Source organism: Pristis pectinata, chromosome 4 (genome assembly GCF_009764475.1).
Source record: "Pristis pectinata isolate sPriPec2 chromosome 4, sPriPec2.1.pri, whole genome shotgun sequence".
Classification (NCBI taxonomy): domain Eukaryota; kingdom Metazoa; phylum Chordata; class Chondrichthyes; order Rhinopristiformes; family Pristidae; genus Pristis; species Pristis pectinata.
The window spans coordinates 86,576,344-86,593,938 of record NC_067408.1 but is presented as its reverse complement, the minus strand read 5'-3'; the positions used below and the strand labels follow the sequence as shown (position 1 = coordinate 86,593,938).

General features: G+C 39.1%; 1 protein-coding gene across 1 annotated transcript in view; it reads right to left on the bottom strand.

Annotated features, from left to right (window-relative positions):
• The window catches only part of LOC127569280 (cytochrome b-245 heavy chain-like), a 30,012-nt gene extending 13,749 nt beyond the window's left edge, over window positions 1-16,263 (bottom strand). The window contains 12 exon segments of the mRNA XM_052013775.1: window positions 1,581-1,743; window positions 2,762-2,798; window positions 2,801-2,845; window positions 2,848-3,016; window positions 3,692-3,784; window positions 3,892-4,021; window positions 7,372-7,553; window positions 8,539-8,678; window positions 10,527-10,611; window positions 11,243-11,353; window positions 11,450-11,545; window positions 16,115-16,263. Coding sequence (XP_051869735.1) covers window positions 1,581-1,743; window positions 2,762-2,798; window positions 2,801-2,845; window positions 2,848-3,016; window positions 3,692-3,784; window positions 3,892-4,021; window positions 7,372-7,553; window positions 8,539-8,678; window positions 10,527-10,611; window positions 11,243-11,353; window positions 11,450-11,545; window positions 16,115-16,159 — 1,296 coding nt within the window. The 5' untranslated portion in view covers window positions 16,160-16,263.
• Window positions 16,264-17,595: the final 1,332 nt, after the last annotated feature.

Genomic DNA, 17,595 nt, shown 5'->3' with positions numbered 1-17,595 from the left:
ATTAATAGGCATAACAATAACCCATTTGTATGAAGAGTATTGCCACAGGACATTGGGAAGGTAAACAAAGGTTTTCAGCATGCTTGGAAGATGAATTGATTTAATTTCGGTTACATGATTATGGTTGGAAGAAAGTATAATAGACTTTTTTTTCAGAATCTGGCTCTAAAAGCTTTGAGAGAAACAGCTGAAACAGCCCCATGTGACAGGAGCAATAATAGATTTTATACTTTCCACTTCCAAATCTAGCTGGGAATGTGGCTTATGAGACATCAGAATCTAATTAAAATTTGCACTAATGAAGCTAGTAAAGGAATAGTAATAGGTAGTACGGGTAAAACGCAAAACTGATTGGAGACACAGGGAATTGAAACAGAAATATAAATCTAATAAACTTCGAAGTCCGAGAGATGGACATCTCACTGGAACATTTAGCTGCCCTGGAGAGGTCTGGACTTGGAGAGAGTCATTATCCCACCTCCAAACTTGATGGTCATATGTTTACTGCTCATTTGTAAATATTTTAAAGGTGGTTTACCTCTATATTTTCCACAGCCTCCCATTCACAATGTTCCCCAATATAAAACAAAGCACATGCCTACATAATGATTAAGCATCATACACTATCAAGGGGAATAAAGCTATTTCTTTCTATTACTGGCTCCTCTAGATGGTAATATTCTACTTCCCATTGAAATAAAAGCTGTTTGTTGTAAGTTAGTCAACTATTCCAATTTTAATTACTACGTTTCCATTTTACCACATTTGTTTATGATTTTTTATTCAAATTATTGGATATTTCAGTTTTTTGGCAATGAACGAGCAGTGGTTTGCACAAATTTTCCTTAAATTGAAGACCTTTGTTGTGATCTCCTTAACTTATGACATCAGTTGAATTTAATCACAAATAAAATGGAATTGGAAAGTTTGTGCACCCTCACTTGACTATACAGTCCTCAATCTGGGGTCATGGCTTCAATGAGCCACCAACACCAACATTGGGGCTGACTTGGTTTTAAAGTATTCTACAGCTCAGCATCTAATATGTAACTGATTCAAATAATGGAGTTCCTTTAATGTGAAAACTAAGTGAGAAACAGGGCCTCAGTTCCCATTTAAAGTGGGAACTGGCTGTTGGGTGGGGGGTGGGGGGTGGAAGGGGTAGAAGGGGGAAGTCTTCAAGTCAATCGTACTTGGCTTTGCACTTGAAGTTCAATAACCTGCAAGCCTATTGAGCAAGATTAAAAATGTGAAATCACCCTGGATAGGCAAACTTCAGCTGACATGGAGGTGGTGAGCTGACTGCCCATAAAGCTTCGGGAAACTCAGATCCCAGGTCCCAGAGAGCAGAATTTCCGATAATCTCAAATTCACAGTGGATAGAGCAAGAGCAGCTGGCCAGAGGCACTAACGCTTCCTTACTGCATTATTTTACATCAGCTGTGCATCGAACTGTCAAATGCTTATTTTTGTATTAATTTATACATCATTGAATCAAAATAAGCATCAGATAAATTCTGCTAACCAATTCTTGCAAACAAAGGAAATCTCTCAAAAGCAATGTGTTCAACGTGCATTACCTTTTGCAGTTTCAGATTTGGATCAGAGTGAGTGTACTTGTACCAGACAGATTTGAGAATAGATGCAAAGGGAGTTACTCCAATCCCTGCTCCAACTAGAACAGCGGTTTCGTACAGAAAGACGTCTTCACTGGCAGTGCCAAAAGGGCCGTCAACTGCAATACTGAAGCAAAAGAACACATATCAACAATTAACACTGCTTGTAGTGGACAATTGAACAGCTAGGGGAGGAGGAGGATCCAAGAACCTCTCCATCAGCAACACCCACAAGGCCCAGCATGTGAATGCCAAAGACAAGACCGAAGCGTGTGCAGAGTGAATGATTTACATCAGGTTCCTTTAATGTGCCCCACTCAGCATAAGAAGAAACAGTATTAGATTCAACTAAGGATGTGAGATCTTCCTGACTGAAGATCTACATTCCCGAACTAGATGTGCCTTTTGACAACCTCTTCCAGTGAATTACACCATTGAGATTTAACTGACAAAGAATTATCTCACAGAATCCTTTCAGAAAAATCAAGGCAAATTCAATCCCATCAGTCTGCTATCACTCATCACCATAGTGATGGAATGTGGCACCTTCACACCAATAACCTGCTCACTCAAGCTCTGTTCATTTTTTGACAGGACCACTCAGCTGCAGACCTCATCACAGTCTTGATTCAAACATAAATAGAAGAGTTGAATTCCAGAGGTGTGTCCAGAGCTGCAGAGCTCCTGGCTTACCTTGAGGGTCCCAGAGAAAGAAAGTTGTCTTCTTGGCTCCTCCTCTTTATTTGGGTGGGGTTTTTCAGGTTAAAGTGACCACCTTGTTGCTCTGGCCAATAGGCGTCTGTGAGCATATATTACTGAGCCATTTGTCTGACCTAGGTGGCCTCCTCCACTGCCCAGTGTTGGCCTTGATTCATTTAATTTAGTTTTACATGGGCCTCTTAAAACATCATGACTTGGCTTCTGCACTCAAATGATAAGAACTGCAGGTAATAACTCAGACTGTACCATTTCATGACATGGTATACTAGGCTTCAACCAGGCTGTGTGAATTAAAATCCCACTTGACTGTCAGTTGGAATTAAACTTAACTTACCACTAATTAAATTAGACTTCAAAGGAATGATTCTGTTAATATATAAAATGCAATATTGGCTGCCAGATATAGCTTCAAATAGATATATCACCCACCGGGGAGTTTCCATGCCTCTTGGAATTCCTTTGATCTCCACCACATACTTTGAACAGACTGTCTGTCCAGTCTCCACTCGTCTCACATGGATGCTGAAGTGGTCTTCCTCTGGGGACGAGGTCAGTGTGAAAGGATGCCACTCCAGGCTTGAAATCTTCGAGCACTGGACAAAAATGTACTGGCCGACCTCCATCTTAAAGCCTCGTTTTTTCATCTGTAGCTCCAGCACTTTGGAGGGATGAGTAACAACCTGCGGATAGATATACCACAGCATTAATGGACAATGAATTCTAGGATTAAATACAAAAGCAAGCAATGCCTGATCAATTTCTATTCACTTATATAAAGCCTTTATTTAAGACAAATACAATAGTAAAGAATTTGCATCAGTTTATCAATACTTTTAATATAAAATAATAATTGATTGTATTTACTATGCACTGTTAGGAGTATTTTAATATCCAGTTTTGTTTTCTTTCTTTGTTGAAAAGATATCTTTCATTCTCTGTTCTCAAGTATTATAGCTTCCCAGCTTGCAGTGGAGATTGGCCAATTGCTTCTAGATCTCTTCAAATTCCACTCCAAAACTGTTCTGAGGTGGAAGAGACAAGCCACAGGAAATTCTCCCTCTGCTTTCCCTTGCGCTTTATGTGAGGAAGCACTAAAATGGAGCCATTCAGGACATCGTGACTTTATTAATGCACCCAGTGAGAGGAGGATTGTGATGGCAACTCAGATTCAACTATTCCACAACATGATGCATTGGGCAGTTCAGAACACAACTTTCCTTGTAGAGTTTTCTACTTTAGAAATAATAACAAGAGTTCTACCTCAGGAACTCTCATGCTTTTCACACACTGTAGAAAGAATTTTGTATGACAAGGATGCAGGCTATCCAAGAAACTTCTTTTAAAGAAATACCTACCTTAGTAATGACAACCTTCTGCTGAGATCTCCAGAACCGCACAAATCTCTCACAGACGTACAGAGCCATCGGACCAACCACCCATTTCCATGTCTATAAAAGCATCAATTTGGTTTGGTAGGAAAGTGCAGTATAATGGATTAGTATAAATTGTCTTAAAGAGATGTTATTGTACTAAAAGTGAAGTAATGTATGCATACCATTGGTGGATTCCCTGAAAACTTAGGCAGAGGGCAGTTTGGGTCAGTTCCCCACTCAGCATATTTGTCCTTGCAGTAAGTGGCATTATGCTCCCTCAGACTTGCATTTGTTTGACCGCGAACAATTTGCCTGAAAGAAAAGGTAGCTTGTGATAAAGTATTAAAGAGGCATTGGGCTTGACTTTTCAATTAAATGTGGATGCACAAAGAAGTCATTACTTATTGTCTGCTGTTTATAAAAAGCCTTGCTGCTGCCATTTGCCAATTGAAAGTGAAAAATTGGCGTGGGCAGTTTTCGGAGGGTCAACAAGACCCCGCAAGGTCTTCAGCCATATTTAATATAAACTGTTGTCATTGTTTGTCCCCACTTTTTTTTCTTTTAAGTCTATCAGATGGATCTCATATCTTAGGGTCAGGTATCAGGTCTTTTTTTCTATGTATTTATCCGTGGGGTGTGGGCATTGCTGGCTGAGGCCAGAGCAACTTACCTCTGAGCTGAGTGGATTGCTGAAACATTTCAGAGGGGTCAATTATAGGCCTGATAAGGACAGCATATGTAAGTAAACATGATGATTCACATATTACTTATACCACCTTTTTATTTCAGTTTCTTTTAAATTCTTGAGTTTATACTTTCATATTATTTGTCAAAGCTGGCTGTTCAGTCCATTGAGTCTATGCCAGCTCCCAGAGCATCCCACGCAGCCTCATTCCTCCACTTATTTCCCTTAACCTATTCTCTCTCAAATGCCCATCAGCTCCTCCTGATCCTCAGAATCAGAATCAACATCAGAATCAGGTTTATTATCACTGACATATGTTGTGAACGTTGTTGTTTTGCAGCAGCAGTACAGTGCAAGACATTGACATAAATATTACCATAAGTTACAAAAATAAATAAATATTACAATAGAGGGAAAATGAGGTAGTGTTCATGGGTTCATAGACCATTCATAAATCTGATGGCAGAGGGGCAGAAGCTGTTTCTGAGATGTTGAGTGTGGGCCTTCAGGCTCGTAATCCTCCTCCCCGATGGTAGTAACGTGAAGAAGGCATGTCCCAGTTGGTGAGGGTCCGTAATGATAGATGCCGCCTTCTTGAGGCACTGCCTCTTGAGATGTCCTTGATGGTGGGGAGTGTTGTGCCCGTGATGAAGCTGGCTGAGTCTACAACCCACTGCAGCCTCACATTGGAGCCTCCATACCAGGTGGTGATAAAACCGGTTAGAATGCTCTCCACTGTACATCTGTAGAAATTTGCAAGAGTCTTTGGTGACATACCAAATCTCCTCAAACTCCTAATAAAGGAGTTCTTCATGATTGCATCAATGTGTTGGGCCCAGAATAGATCCTCTGAGATGTTCATGCCCAGGAACTTGAAGCTGCTCACCCTTTCCACCGCTGACCCCTCAATGAAGACTGGTATGTGTTCTCCCGACTTCCCCTTCCTGAAGTCCATAATCAATTCCTTAGTCTTGCTAACGTTGAGTACAAGGTTGTTTTTGTGACACCACTCAAACAGCCGATCTATCTCACTCCTGTACGCCTCTTCACTGCCATCTGAGATTCTGCCAACAACAGTGGTGTCATTAGCGAATTTATGGTGTTTGAACTGTGCCTAGCCACACAGTCATGAGTGTAGACAGAGTAGAGCAGTGGGCTAAGCACGCATCCTTGAGGTCTGCCTGGGTTGATTGTCAGTGAGGAGGAGAGGTTACCACCAATCCACACTGACTGGCGTCTCCCAATATGGAAGATGAGGATCGAGTTGCAGAGGGAGGTACAGAAGCCCAGGTTTTGAAGCTTGCTGATTAGTACTGAGGGGATAACAGTGTTGAATGCCGAGCTATAATCAATAAACGTATGTTTTGCTGTTGTCTAGGTGCTCCAAAGCCGAGTGGAGAGCCACCTGCCTACATTAGGGGTAAGTTACAATGGCCAATTAACCTGCCATCATGTCTTTGAAATGTGGGCTGAAACTGGAGCACCCAAGGGAAACACACATAGTCACGGGGAGGGCATGCAAACTCTACACAGACAGTAACAAACGTCAAGATTACACTTGGGTTGCTGGAGCTATGCAGCATTTTCAATAACATGACTGTTGTTCTATTATACTCTAGTGATTAACTGTTCACCTGAGAACAACTGTTCACAATCTGAAGGTTAAATGTATAAGGCTCATTTCAGGTTCCATGCACATAATACAATCTGACACTCCAGTGATTTACTGATGGAACGTAATATTGGCAAATTAAATAAGGCCTCTTTCTCTCTGAATTTTCTCCTGAATAATACCCATTAGACCTTTTCCATTTAGTAAAATAATTCTCTGCCTGTGTCATTTTTCATGCCAGGTCCCATATCCCTTGATTCCCTTGTTATCCAAAGATAAATCAGACTCAGACTTGAATATGCTTAAAAAATTCAGCATCTTCAGCCCTTCAATAGAGTGAATTCCACAGATTCACAGTCCTCTGTGTAAAGAAATCTGACCTCATCTCAGTATTAAGCAACCTATCAAACTTCTTTCAATATCTTCCTGTCAGTTCCTCAGAAGATTATGTTTCAGTGAGACCTTGCAGTTTTTTAAACTCAATACACTAACCAACATTCATTTGTCAAATGCCACCAACAAAATAGGTTCTTGAGCCTTCAGCTTTGCTGCTTGTGGTAGCCAGTTGTGAACAAATTGGTTGCTTTATTAACAATAGTGCTTATAGATAATATACACGGAGGCTTTAATTATTGTAATTTCCTTACGACACTGAAATTTGTTAAAGTGCAGTGTGACAGTCTTTATTTCCTTCTTGTGGTGCAACCTAACTGACCGGCAGCCCTGTAAAACGTTATCGCTTTTCTGCTGCCTACCCATCCGATTCTCTGTCTGGTTATTGCACCTCCACTGCCACAAACAGCCACTCACAGTAGCCAGATGGTTTGCTTTTCTTTCTTCTATTTGCAGTTCCATCATTAAATTCCTGCCTCATTGAAGCTCCTGAAGACTGAGTGAACATATTGGTTAAATGCAGCAGACAAAATTCCTGTGTCTTTTACAATGAGTTAAGTCAGCTGATGAAAATTTCCCAAAGCCCAAGGCAATGACATAATTATCTTTAATTATAATTACTATTGAAATCAGGCTCCCTCATCTGTCAGGCTCCGTGTTTCTCTGTACAATAATTGCCACGACAGTGACCCTATTTACAAATGGCCCTGTGTCATAACTGGGGTAGAGAATTCTGCACTGCACCTCCCTAAGGTTGCTACTTACATGGCATGACAAGTGGAAACTTCACATCGTTAATGATAAAAGTTGCTGGATCTTGATCTGCCAATTCTCCTCAGCAAAGAAACCTTCAGCATTTATTGGTATAAATGTGCTACTGCTGTATATGTATTACTTTAAAGAGATTTACTGAAATGAATACAGCATATCAGTTGTTATAAGAGCTATTCAGTTTCCATATATGCAACGTACCCAACTCCATGAATCACCAGCCCAGCAAAGAAGACCACAAACAGGTGGTGGGTGTACCAGAAGACCTCAAAGTACAATCGCCTGATAATTTCTGTTGACGATGTTATCATAAGTATCAGAGCCAGAGTGATGGCTATCCCACTCAGCCCTGCTATCGTTACGAATGCCATCTCAGTAGGATTCTAGAAAAGAAAGACAACTAATTGCAACTGACATGTTGACCAGTGATTAAAATAAAAGAGAAAGAAAAGAGAAACAAAAGCAGAGCAAAAAGGAAAGTTATGAATGTGAGGGCAAAAATAAAAGCCCAATGTTTCCTGTCGATCCAATCTAGTTCAGCTTAGCAAGATAAAGCAGTGTGAGGGTAGAAAGTGGATGACACGGCACCAGTATTACTGGTGCCCTTCCCAATAGCGAGTCAGAATTGTTTTAGTGTCCTTGACGGCTACCTGTAAGAGTCACTGGGCTTCATACATGATTGGGGAGCCTTATGGGCTTTATATTGCAGAGCAAAATTCCTTGTTACAATGTTTAAAAAATATGACAGATGAGTAAATATGCTGACTTAATTCCACAGTATTGTAATTTGCTCACATTATTCCTTAGCTCCCTCCTGCTCCCTAGGATATATTTCTGGCCAGGTGCTAAGGAGCAAGCATCTTAATTCTGATCCCCTTCAATGTGACAAGCTGTCAATTAATATCAGCAACCTGGAATTTATTGGTCGGTCTCAGACCTCTGTATTCAGGTGCACATTGTGGCAACATCACTGCCTTTCACAGGTGGAATCAAGTGCTGCTGAAACTGAAGCACATTTGTTCCTACAGCCCTGTAAACCACTGCACCCGTCCTAGTAAAACAAGGTGAATTCTGGCCAGTCTCAGGCCAAATGCGTGGACTTTGACATAAAGTAGAACTAAAACATGATGCGGAAATATACACTTATCTGGCCCTCTGAAAAGGTGCCGCCAGCCAAGTACATGCGCAAAGTCTTGAGAAGGAAGAAATGGTAGACTGTGGTCAAATTAAGACCCAATTATTCCTTTGTACATTTTCTGCTGAAATTAGTTTAGTAGCTATTACATTTTTTCCATTCTCCTTTTGTACACTATATATGGTGAATTTTCTGTGACTTCCTTAAGGTATCAAAAGACAATTGAACATTACCGTAGTGTTGGATCGAATTGGATTCAGGTAACCTTCATTGCCTCCCAGTTCAGATAAGATAGTGTTGAGTCGTCCACTTTTACCCAGCTGGCTGTCCATAAACCGCTCAAAGTTGAACAAGTGTGCAATGATGTGAATGGCTGTGAAGCAACAATGCACAATCTGTTATAATGCTGTATAATATTGAGTTATGTGAATGATAATCAAAATCAACGGGATTAGTTTTTGTTCATTGGCCGCACTAGACTGATAATAAAGAGCAATGGTCAATGAATCCAGCTCAGGACATAGTTCTGAACTGAAAGTTTACATCATTTATACAAACAAATCTCATGCACAATCAATTAGAACAGCACAGTCTGACCCATCATAGTCCAGTGTATCTTCACCAAAGCACCTAACATTCTCCCGTGGTGGAGCCTCAGCAACCCTTGTAGTTTCTAGGGCAGATTGCTGGTATGCCATGAAAGAATTCAAACCCCTTTGAGCAGAGCATCTAGAGCCATTACGGCAACAGGCTGGGCTTCCATAAAAAAGGTCTGAAATTCTATTGCAGCACCCAAATGTTGGATTGCTTCTATTTGTGTTGCTATGGAAGTTGAGTAATCGACCATCAGACATTGAATGAAGATGGTTCTGCAAGTCAGCAGTCCTACCATATCCATTCATGAATGGTAATGACCATGTATGGAAGAGGAAGCTCCCGGAACATTCCCATCCTCAAAGATGGTGGAGCTCAGTTAGTGAGTGCATAAGACGTGGGTGAGATGATTAGAACCACCTTCAGCCAGAAAGTGTATGATCCATCTTGGTCTTCTCCTGAAATCCTCACTATCATAAAATCCAGACTTGGTCAATTTAATTCTCTCCAACTGATGTCAAGGAAAGGACTATGTTCATGGAATCCTTGACAAAAAGTGAGCCCGAATTTCAGTATAGAGCAGCACTGGCAACTAGCCAACAATGTAAAAATCGTCCAACTGTGCCTTGTCTCCAAAAACAAGCAAGGGAAATACAACTTGGCTAATTATCACCCCAAAGTCTACACTTAATCATCAGGAGTGCAACGGGGGTGGGGTAGGGGTTGTCATCAACAGTGCTATCGAGTGGTACTGTTCTTCAGACTGGGTTTAACCGGGACCACAGCTCTAAAACGTTAACATAATTATGCGGATGACAATCAAAAGCAATGACCAGACAATGCACATAATTCTTACAATCTCTTCCCTTCAGGGACCCAAGCATTCTTTCCAGGTGAAGCTGTGATTCACCTGCACTTCTTCAATCTGAAATGTTAATGGACAAAAGTACTGAATTCCAGAGCCAAGGTAATAGTGATCTTGACAGTGAAAACAGCATTTAACTGAGTCTGGCGTCGCGGAATTCTAGTACAACTGAGGTCACTGCTTCTTCTTTCAGTGTTATAGTGATATCAAAACTCAGACCTGCTCACTTTGTTATTTGAACTGACGACTAGAATACTAGTCTTAATAATACTGTCAGTCCTTTCACTGTAACATATAAAGCTACAGTTTTTGATTTCAGGATTCAATCAGATAACAGAACCACCAAAATTGCATCAGAGTTTAGGATTCTTCTCTATTAAAAGTATTAAGTATTAATGTTGACACATTACAATCATAGTCCTCAAAAATGTTCAGACAAGATTGATCTTTTCATTCACCTGAATTATTGCACATGACCTGGTGTGGTTCCATGCAGGAGAATTCCTGATGTGCAGTTACAGTTCTTTTTGTATTATCTTCAGTGAACATCTTTTGATTAGTTCCTTCCAAAATTCTTTAATGATTTAATCCCATATGTTCTAATTATGTACATTCTATTTAACTTTTGACCAGAAAATGTACATAATTTTTGAAACCAATTTAATCTGATTTCTGGACTTCAACTCAGGAAAAAGTAAAACCCAGACATAACAAGGGTTATGCATTGGCTAGAATGGCAGAAGGAAGTTCTCTATAATTTACCTGTATGCAGAGCAATCATGTACGCTACTAGTTTGTGAAAGGAGATGTTTCTGTCCAGTTGTCTTCTGAGAGTGCGTCTGCAACACTAAATGAGCACAGAGGTTACAAAGCACTCTACTTCTCATAGCACTTTCCCATGCAATAGCAACACGCACCCTTTAATCTCTTCCCTTCCCACTATCCAGGGCCCCAAGCACTCTTTCCAGGTGAATTAGTGATTCACTTGCACTTCAATCTGGAATGTTAACCCTGTTTCTCTTTCCACAGATGCTGTCTGACCTGCTGAGTGTTTCCAGCATTTTTTGTTTTTGTTTCAGATTTCTAGCATCTGCAGTATGTTTTGATTTTCATTGACTGGTGCAGCATTGTGGTGTTCTTATGTGCTGAGCCTTAAGAGCAAACACAGCACCTTATCTGCAATTTCCAAATTTCATGTGAGACATTATGTAGTTGGATAATCCAGCTGATGCCTGACTTGGCAGGGTAACTGATTTACTACCAGCATAACAGTAATTATCTATGCAACAAAAGGTTGAAATAAATCCTGCAGAGCTTCTTTTTGGCTATTTCCAACCAAAAATACCATTGGCAGACTCCTTAAAGGCCGACCTTCTCAAAATGAGAAATGACATGTGACATAAAAACCTGAAGAAACACAGTAAAATAGTGAAAAGATAAGTATTTTTTTACAATCTTAATTTAGTTTAGCCTCTTACCCCACAGGATCCTCGCATGAATGATAACAGATTTCGACAGACTGGCAGCAGGATCAGCATGCAATTAAAGTTCAAACACGCAGCAGGTGCGCGAGCCCATGCCAGAGCAGACTAAGTGGATTAAAAGAAATACACATGAGTTCCAGTGGATCTGTGGAAAGAAAACCACAGCCCAAGATTATAGCTTCCAAAGGCATGCCAACTCACCCAACCAAGCTCTCGTGTGTAATAGAACTTTTGTCCATCTTCATAGACAAAAAAGTAATGAACGAAGAGAAATGCATTTATTCCAAGCCACACTAGCTGCAAAAGAAGAGAAATGAACACACCCAGTGTCACACAGCTTGAGTACTATGCATAGTTCAGAACACCATATTACAGGAAGCATGTGATAACACTGGAGGGGATACAGAGGAACTTAACAAGGATTTTGGCGGGACTGGAGAGTTCTGCCTGTAAGGGAAGAAACACCACCCTGGGTGTTTACATCAGAACAGAAAAAATTGAGGGGAGATTTAGCCGAGGTGTATAAAATTGTGAAGGAACCTACAGAAAATGGATAGGCAGGACCTATTTCCTTTATAAGATCAATAACTGGGGACATAAATTTAAGGTAATTGACAGAAGGATTAGAGGGGACTGGGTTAAATGTGTTTTCATCCAGAGGGTGATGGGGACTTTGGACCACCTGACCTAAAAGTGTGGTGAAGGAAGAGCCATTCACACATTTAAAAATTCTTTGGATTGATGTGAAATAATCTTCAAAGGGTACAAACTGAGGCCCAAAGACTGGGGCATATGATTAAGCTTGTAAGTTTTTTTGGCTGGCATAGGTGTGAAGATCAAATTGCTTCCTTCTGTGAAGTAATTCCTATGCCTCAGTGATTGGGCCAAGGGAAAGATTATATTTTTAAATTAATTTCACTCTTTCCATTTCCATTAAAATTCTTTCCTCTCTCTCTGTTCTATTGGTATTATTACAGTCATGGTGTCTATCTTCTCAACTTTCTCACTCCTTTAGAAACTTCTCGCATTTACATCAGACACCCTTCTTCTGTGCCATTTTCCCCAGTGCGGCAGGTTATTATCCATACCAGCAAGGCGAAGAACATCATCTTGATGGTGGACAGGTTTAAATTGAGAGGACTGACAATCAGGACAGATCCCATGAATTTTCCATTCATTAAATTAGTGGAGGAATAATCGGACACGTGGTGTCACATTCTTTCCTGTCCAGTTTTCTTCACAGCTCTTGGTTCAGGCAATAATACATGTCCAGGTATTGCAACAGAAAAACTAACACAACATACAGCAACTCAGGCATTTTGCCAGCAATTGCCTTCGAGAACCGTGGAAACTGAGAGAGTGGGTTTTCGCTCTCTATCCTCCCCTGTCTTCCTTCAGGAAATCATTGGGCTCTATAAAACTCAAACTGGTTATCATGAATTCACCATGCATCATTTCTTGACTTCCTTTTTAAATGTTGATGAGGATTTACCTTAGGTTTCTTAACAAATAATACAAATTATAGTACCATACCTTACGGGACTTCCAACAATGAAATAAACTTTTAGTTTATTAAAAATCAACCATTTTCACGCAGGTACTTATCCAATTCAACACTTAATAAAAATAACCATGACTCTGAACTGCAGATGATAATGACGAAACAAAACAAGTGTTAAAGTAAAATGACTTTGTGAAATGTAGGCAGATCATATCCTTACAACCTGTTTTGGTCAGAGTTAGGCATAGTGTTATTATACAAATTCATCCACAGTTGGTAGTATTAAACGTGCTTATTGTAGCACATTCTGCTCTGCCTCAGAAATTCATTGGATTAAAATTAATGGAATAAATTCAGAGGTAAATGTAGTAGACTAATGTGATTCAACAGCGTCTCCAGAATTACTGGCTAGGGATGTATTTCTTAATTGCTGAGAATATGCGTAAATAAATCCAACAGCACCCATAATTCCATTTAATGAAAAATACTAAATGTAAATTTCAGACATTAGTATTCTCTCATGCTGATATCTGGATCTAAGTGTAAGCTATATTTCCTATCAGTGACGTGTACAACTTTAGCATTCTAAGGACGGTTCTAGCAACGTAGGGATGCAGATATGTCATTCAGATCTCCAAGTCCTTCTGCCCTTCAATTTCATGATGGTTGATCTGTCTCTTAACTTCATGAACTCATCTTGGTTCTGTAACGCTTAACACCCCTGGTGGCTAAAAATCTATCAGTCAATTTTGAAATGTTCTTGTTTTGAACCTATACTCTGGAAAAAGCATCTTCAGATTGCTATGTGTGAAAAAATGCTCCTTGATATCACCTCTGAATGGTCTGATCCAACTTTTAAAAAAATATCCCTTGTTCTGGACAAAAGGAAATCAGTTCTCCTTATCTTTTATTTTCATTATCTTTATTTCTCTGAATGAGCTCCTTTTATTGTCTTAAGTGCTTCAACTAGATGATCCTTGATCTTATGTACTAGAAGTAACATAAGCCTAATATAGCCAGCATCCTTAATCCTTTTAGAACAAAAGAACAAAAAAACAAAAAAAAAATGAACCAAAGTAGCTGTGATAATAAATCTGAAATGAACAGTGTTTTTTAGTATTAAGGTCTTCACTGGAATAGCATGGATAACACCATACGCTTCTTCAACTGATATCATAATCTTTTGCTGATAAATCATATACATCAGGCTGAACCACGTGAGTGTAAGATTAAATGGAAGGAAGAACTAAAAACTTACAAATTCACTCAAATTGCAAAAATTTTTCAGTGAATTTGGACTGTTCTTCCATTATGCAAAATTTTGAGTGAGACTGAACATTAATTGAGAACTCTATCAGTCATAACAAATAAGACACAGCGCAGGGGATAGGAGAAAATTAAAAAGATTGCAGGATGGATTACATTTTCCCTTTAGCTTTGAACTTCAATGTAGTAGATGGATAATATATATATCAAACAATTTGATTCAAAAGACACAACAACACCCATTTTTCATCTTAATAAGCAGCAACACCAAGCATCTTATGTTACTCAGAAATATAAAACTTGTTTGAAACTGAGGGTGAAATTTGATTGAGTATTGCACCAGATCTGTGCTTGCATCTGGTGCACATCTTGGTGGCAAATCACAAGAGCATCTCCAGAGCTTGGAAAATTTTGTCTAACATCTCAATTCCTGACATGCCTCTTAAAATACATAAATGGATCAACAATGCACTCCTGACAGGATGTTCATTCATCAAAGTGATCAAACAAGAAACTTCAGAGATTACGACTTGAATCTGGTGGCAGTATATAGGAGGAAAGTAGAAAGTGTAAGATCCTTTATGCAGTCTCTCACTGCCAGTTATTAGGACAGTCCCATATCTGTTAAACCACATCCTGTGGCGAAGATCAAATATTAATAGTGCTAATATAGATGATAATTGGTGAGAAAATTAACCATTGCCACCAAAATTTGTGAATTTTCAAAGCTGATTGAATGCTGATTCAATGTTAATACTTTTGTGGGGGAGATCACCTCCTCAAATGACCATATCATTACAAACTACTATACAAAAGTTAATTTCAGAAATTGCAACCAGAATAAAAATAGAAAAACTTCTTGTTTCACTGTGCAGTCATTTACATTACTTGCACGTGTTATTAATAAAACCAAAAATTTAGCACAACTCATTTTAATAAATTTGAAATCTGTCCACTTCAGATTAGAACATTTATAGAATAAAGCTCTCCACACTCCTGTGTGATATAGTAGTAGTGCTAATCAAAAATAGGAGAGCTTTTTAAAATGATAGCTCCCAATCTGTGCATTGCTGGCAAGTTTGTTCATTATTGCCTAATTACCCTGAGGAGGTATCTTCCTAATACAAAGCAGTACATTCCTTGTTATTCTTTGTAACAGTTTTGATGAGAATGGTTTCAGAATCACTTCAAAAGATAATTAGGAATCAAGCTTATTGGTTTGAGGGCGGGTGTCCCATATAGACCAGGAACTGCAGGGTTCCTTTCCTTAAAAGGCATTAGTGAATGGGTTAAGTTTTTGTGGAAATCCAATAAGTTCAGGATTTTTTTTAACCTTTTAACTGAACTCTAGAGATACCTTAGTGAAATCGATCTCAAATTCTCTGTTGTTATTAGTCTAGGTCTAAGGGCTACTATATCAGCAACATAACTGCTAAGGAAAATATAAATGCTATAAAGTTAGATAACAACAATAAATACTTGGCACTCACTATATAACAACAACCACAGAGCTTGTTTCCTTTACCAAAATAAAGCAGCTAACATTACCTTCAATTGAATATATTTTCTGTTTGTTCTTGCCTCAACACACATTTACATTTTATTTGTTATTAAATCAATTTTACCTAGAGCACATCTAAAGGAAATATTTTGAGTCTAAATATTTAATATGCATGTAATTAGCTAAAGTAACATTGGAAGGAAATTATTCCTAAATGAGAACACCACTCTGAGCAACTTTATAATTACTTCTCTATGTGGTCATTTTTCAGTTTCTGAAGAATGAACAATTAAATTTTTGAACATCACTGGTAGTTTGTCCAGTTTTTTTTATTTGTGTACATATGAAAGTATAGCATTGCTTTTAAAGTCATCTAAAATTACAGCTACAGGTTCAATGAGTTTAATCCACCACTGTTAGCTTTGAAAAAATTGAATCAGCAAAATCACCATTCTCGTATTTATATTTCAATTAAACATGTTGCTTCCATAGCCTACAAAATGTCAAAATTGCTAAACAACTAATATAATTTGAAGAATAAATTGGTAAGTAATACACTCGAACACTTCCCCATTGCTTTACCATTTGCAGTACTTACAATCACAAAGATGGAAACTCCCTCATTCACCAGGCAGTTACCCATATTTGAAGTAACTGTCAACTCACTAGCTCAACGTTAATTTAACCAAGCATATAAGGAAGTGAGAATTCTATCTTTGACTTACCCAATGTCCTTCTATATTCAACATGAAGTGAAATGAACACATCTAATTATTTTGCTTAATTTAGATACAATACAAAAAACTAAAGTGAGTCTCTAAGTGATGATTTGTTGAGTTCCTTCTGATTCATTATTGCACAAATAGGCTTAATATTGATCAATAAGCAGCAGAAAGAATCAAAATGAATCATTTAATTCTTCTGTGCATTAAATTTAATCTGCCTTACGAAAATCAAATGGCAGGTGCTGGAAACTGAAATGAAAACAGAAAATACTGTAAATACTCAGCAGATAGGGCTGCATTTGGAGGAAGGGAAACAGAGTACAGGTCAAAGACCCTTCATCAAAATTGCGAAGGAGGCAAAAGGAGCTTAGTTAGATGCAGGGAAAGTGGGGGAGGGGGAATGTCTCTGATAGAGTAAAACTGGAGTGACCATGGGACTAAACTGTGAACAAGGTTATCTGGTCAATGAGTGAATGAGAACAGTTGGAGAGTGAGAACATAGAAAAAGTAATATAGATAAAAGAATGTAGGAGTTGTGAAAGGCAGGAAGACAGTCCAATATGTCCTCTACTTCCAGTTGAAAAAAAAGGGAGAAAAAACAAGCTGAGCCAATATCACAGATGGACAACTGATACAGATGTCCAATGGCTAATGTTATCCCACTTTTTAAGAAAGGAGGGGGGGAGAAAATGGGGAACTATCGTCCAGTTAGCCTAACATCTGTGGTGGGGAAGATGCTAGAGTCCATTATTGAGGATGAAATAGCGGCATATTTGGATAGCAATGATAGGATTGGGTCGAGTCAACATGGATTTACCAAGGGCAAATCATGCTTGACTAATCTACTGGAGTTTTTTGAGGATGTAACCAGGAAAATAGACAAGGGAGATTCAGTGGATGTTGTATACCTCGACTTTCAGAAGGCATTTGATAAAGTGCCACACAGGAGATTGGTGGGTAAAATTAGGGCTCATGGAATTGGGGGGCGGGTATTAACATAGATAGAAAACTGGTTGGCGGATAGGAAACAAAGGGTAGGGGTGAATGGATGTTTCTCAGAATGGCAGGCCGTGACTAGTGGGGTGCCACAGGGCTCGGTGTTGGGACCGCAGCTGTTTACGATCTATGTTGATGATTTAGATGAAGGCATTGTGAATAACATTAGCAAGTTTGCTGATGATACAAAGTTGGGTGGCAGTGCGACATGTGTAGAGGAAGTTAGGAGAATTCAAGGTGATTTGGATAGGTTGGGTAAGTGGGCAGATACTTGGCAGATGAAGTTTAATGTGGATAAGTGTGAGGTTATCCACTTTGGGAGCAGGAACAGGAAGGCGGATTATTATCTGAATGGTGT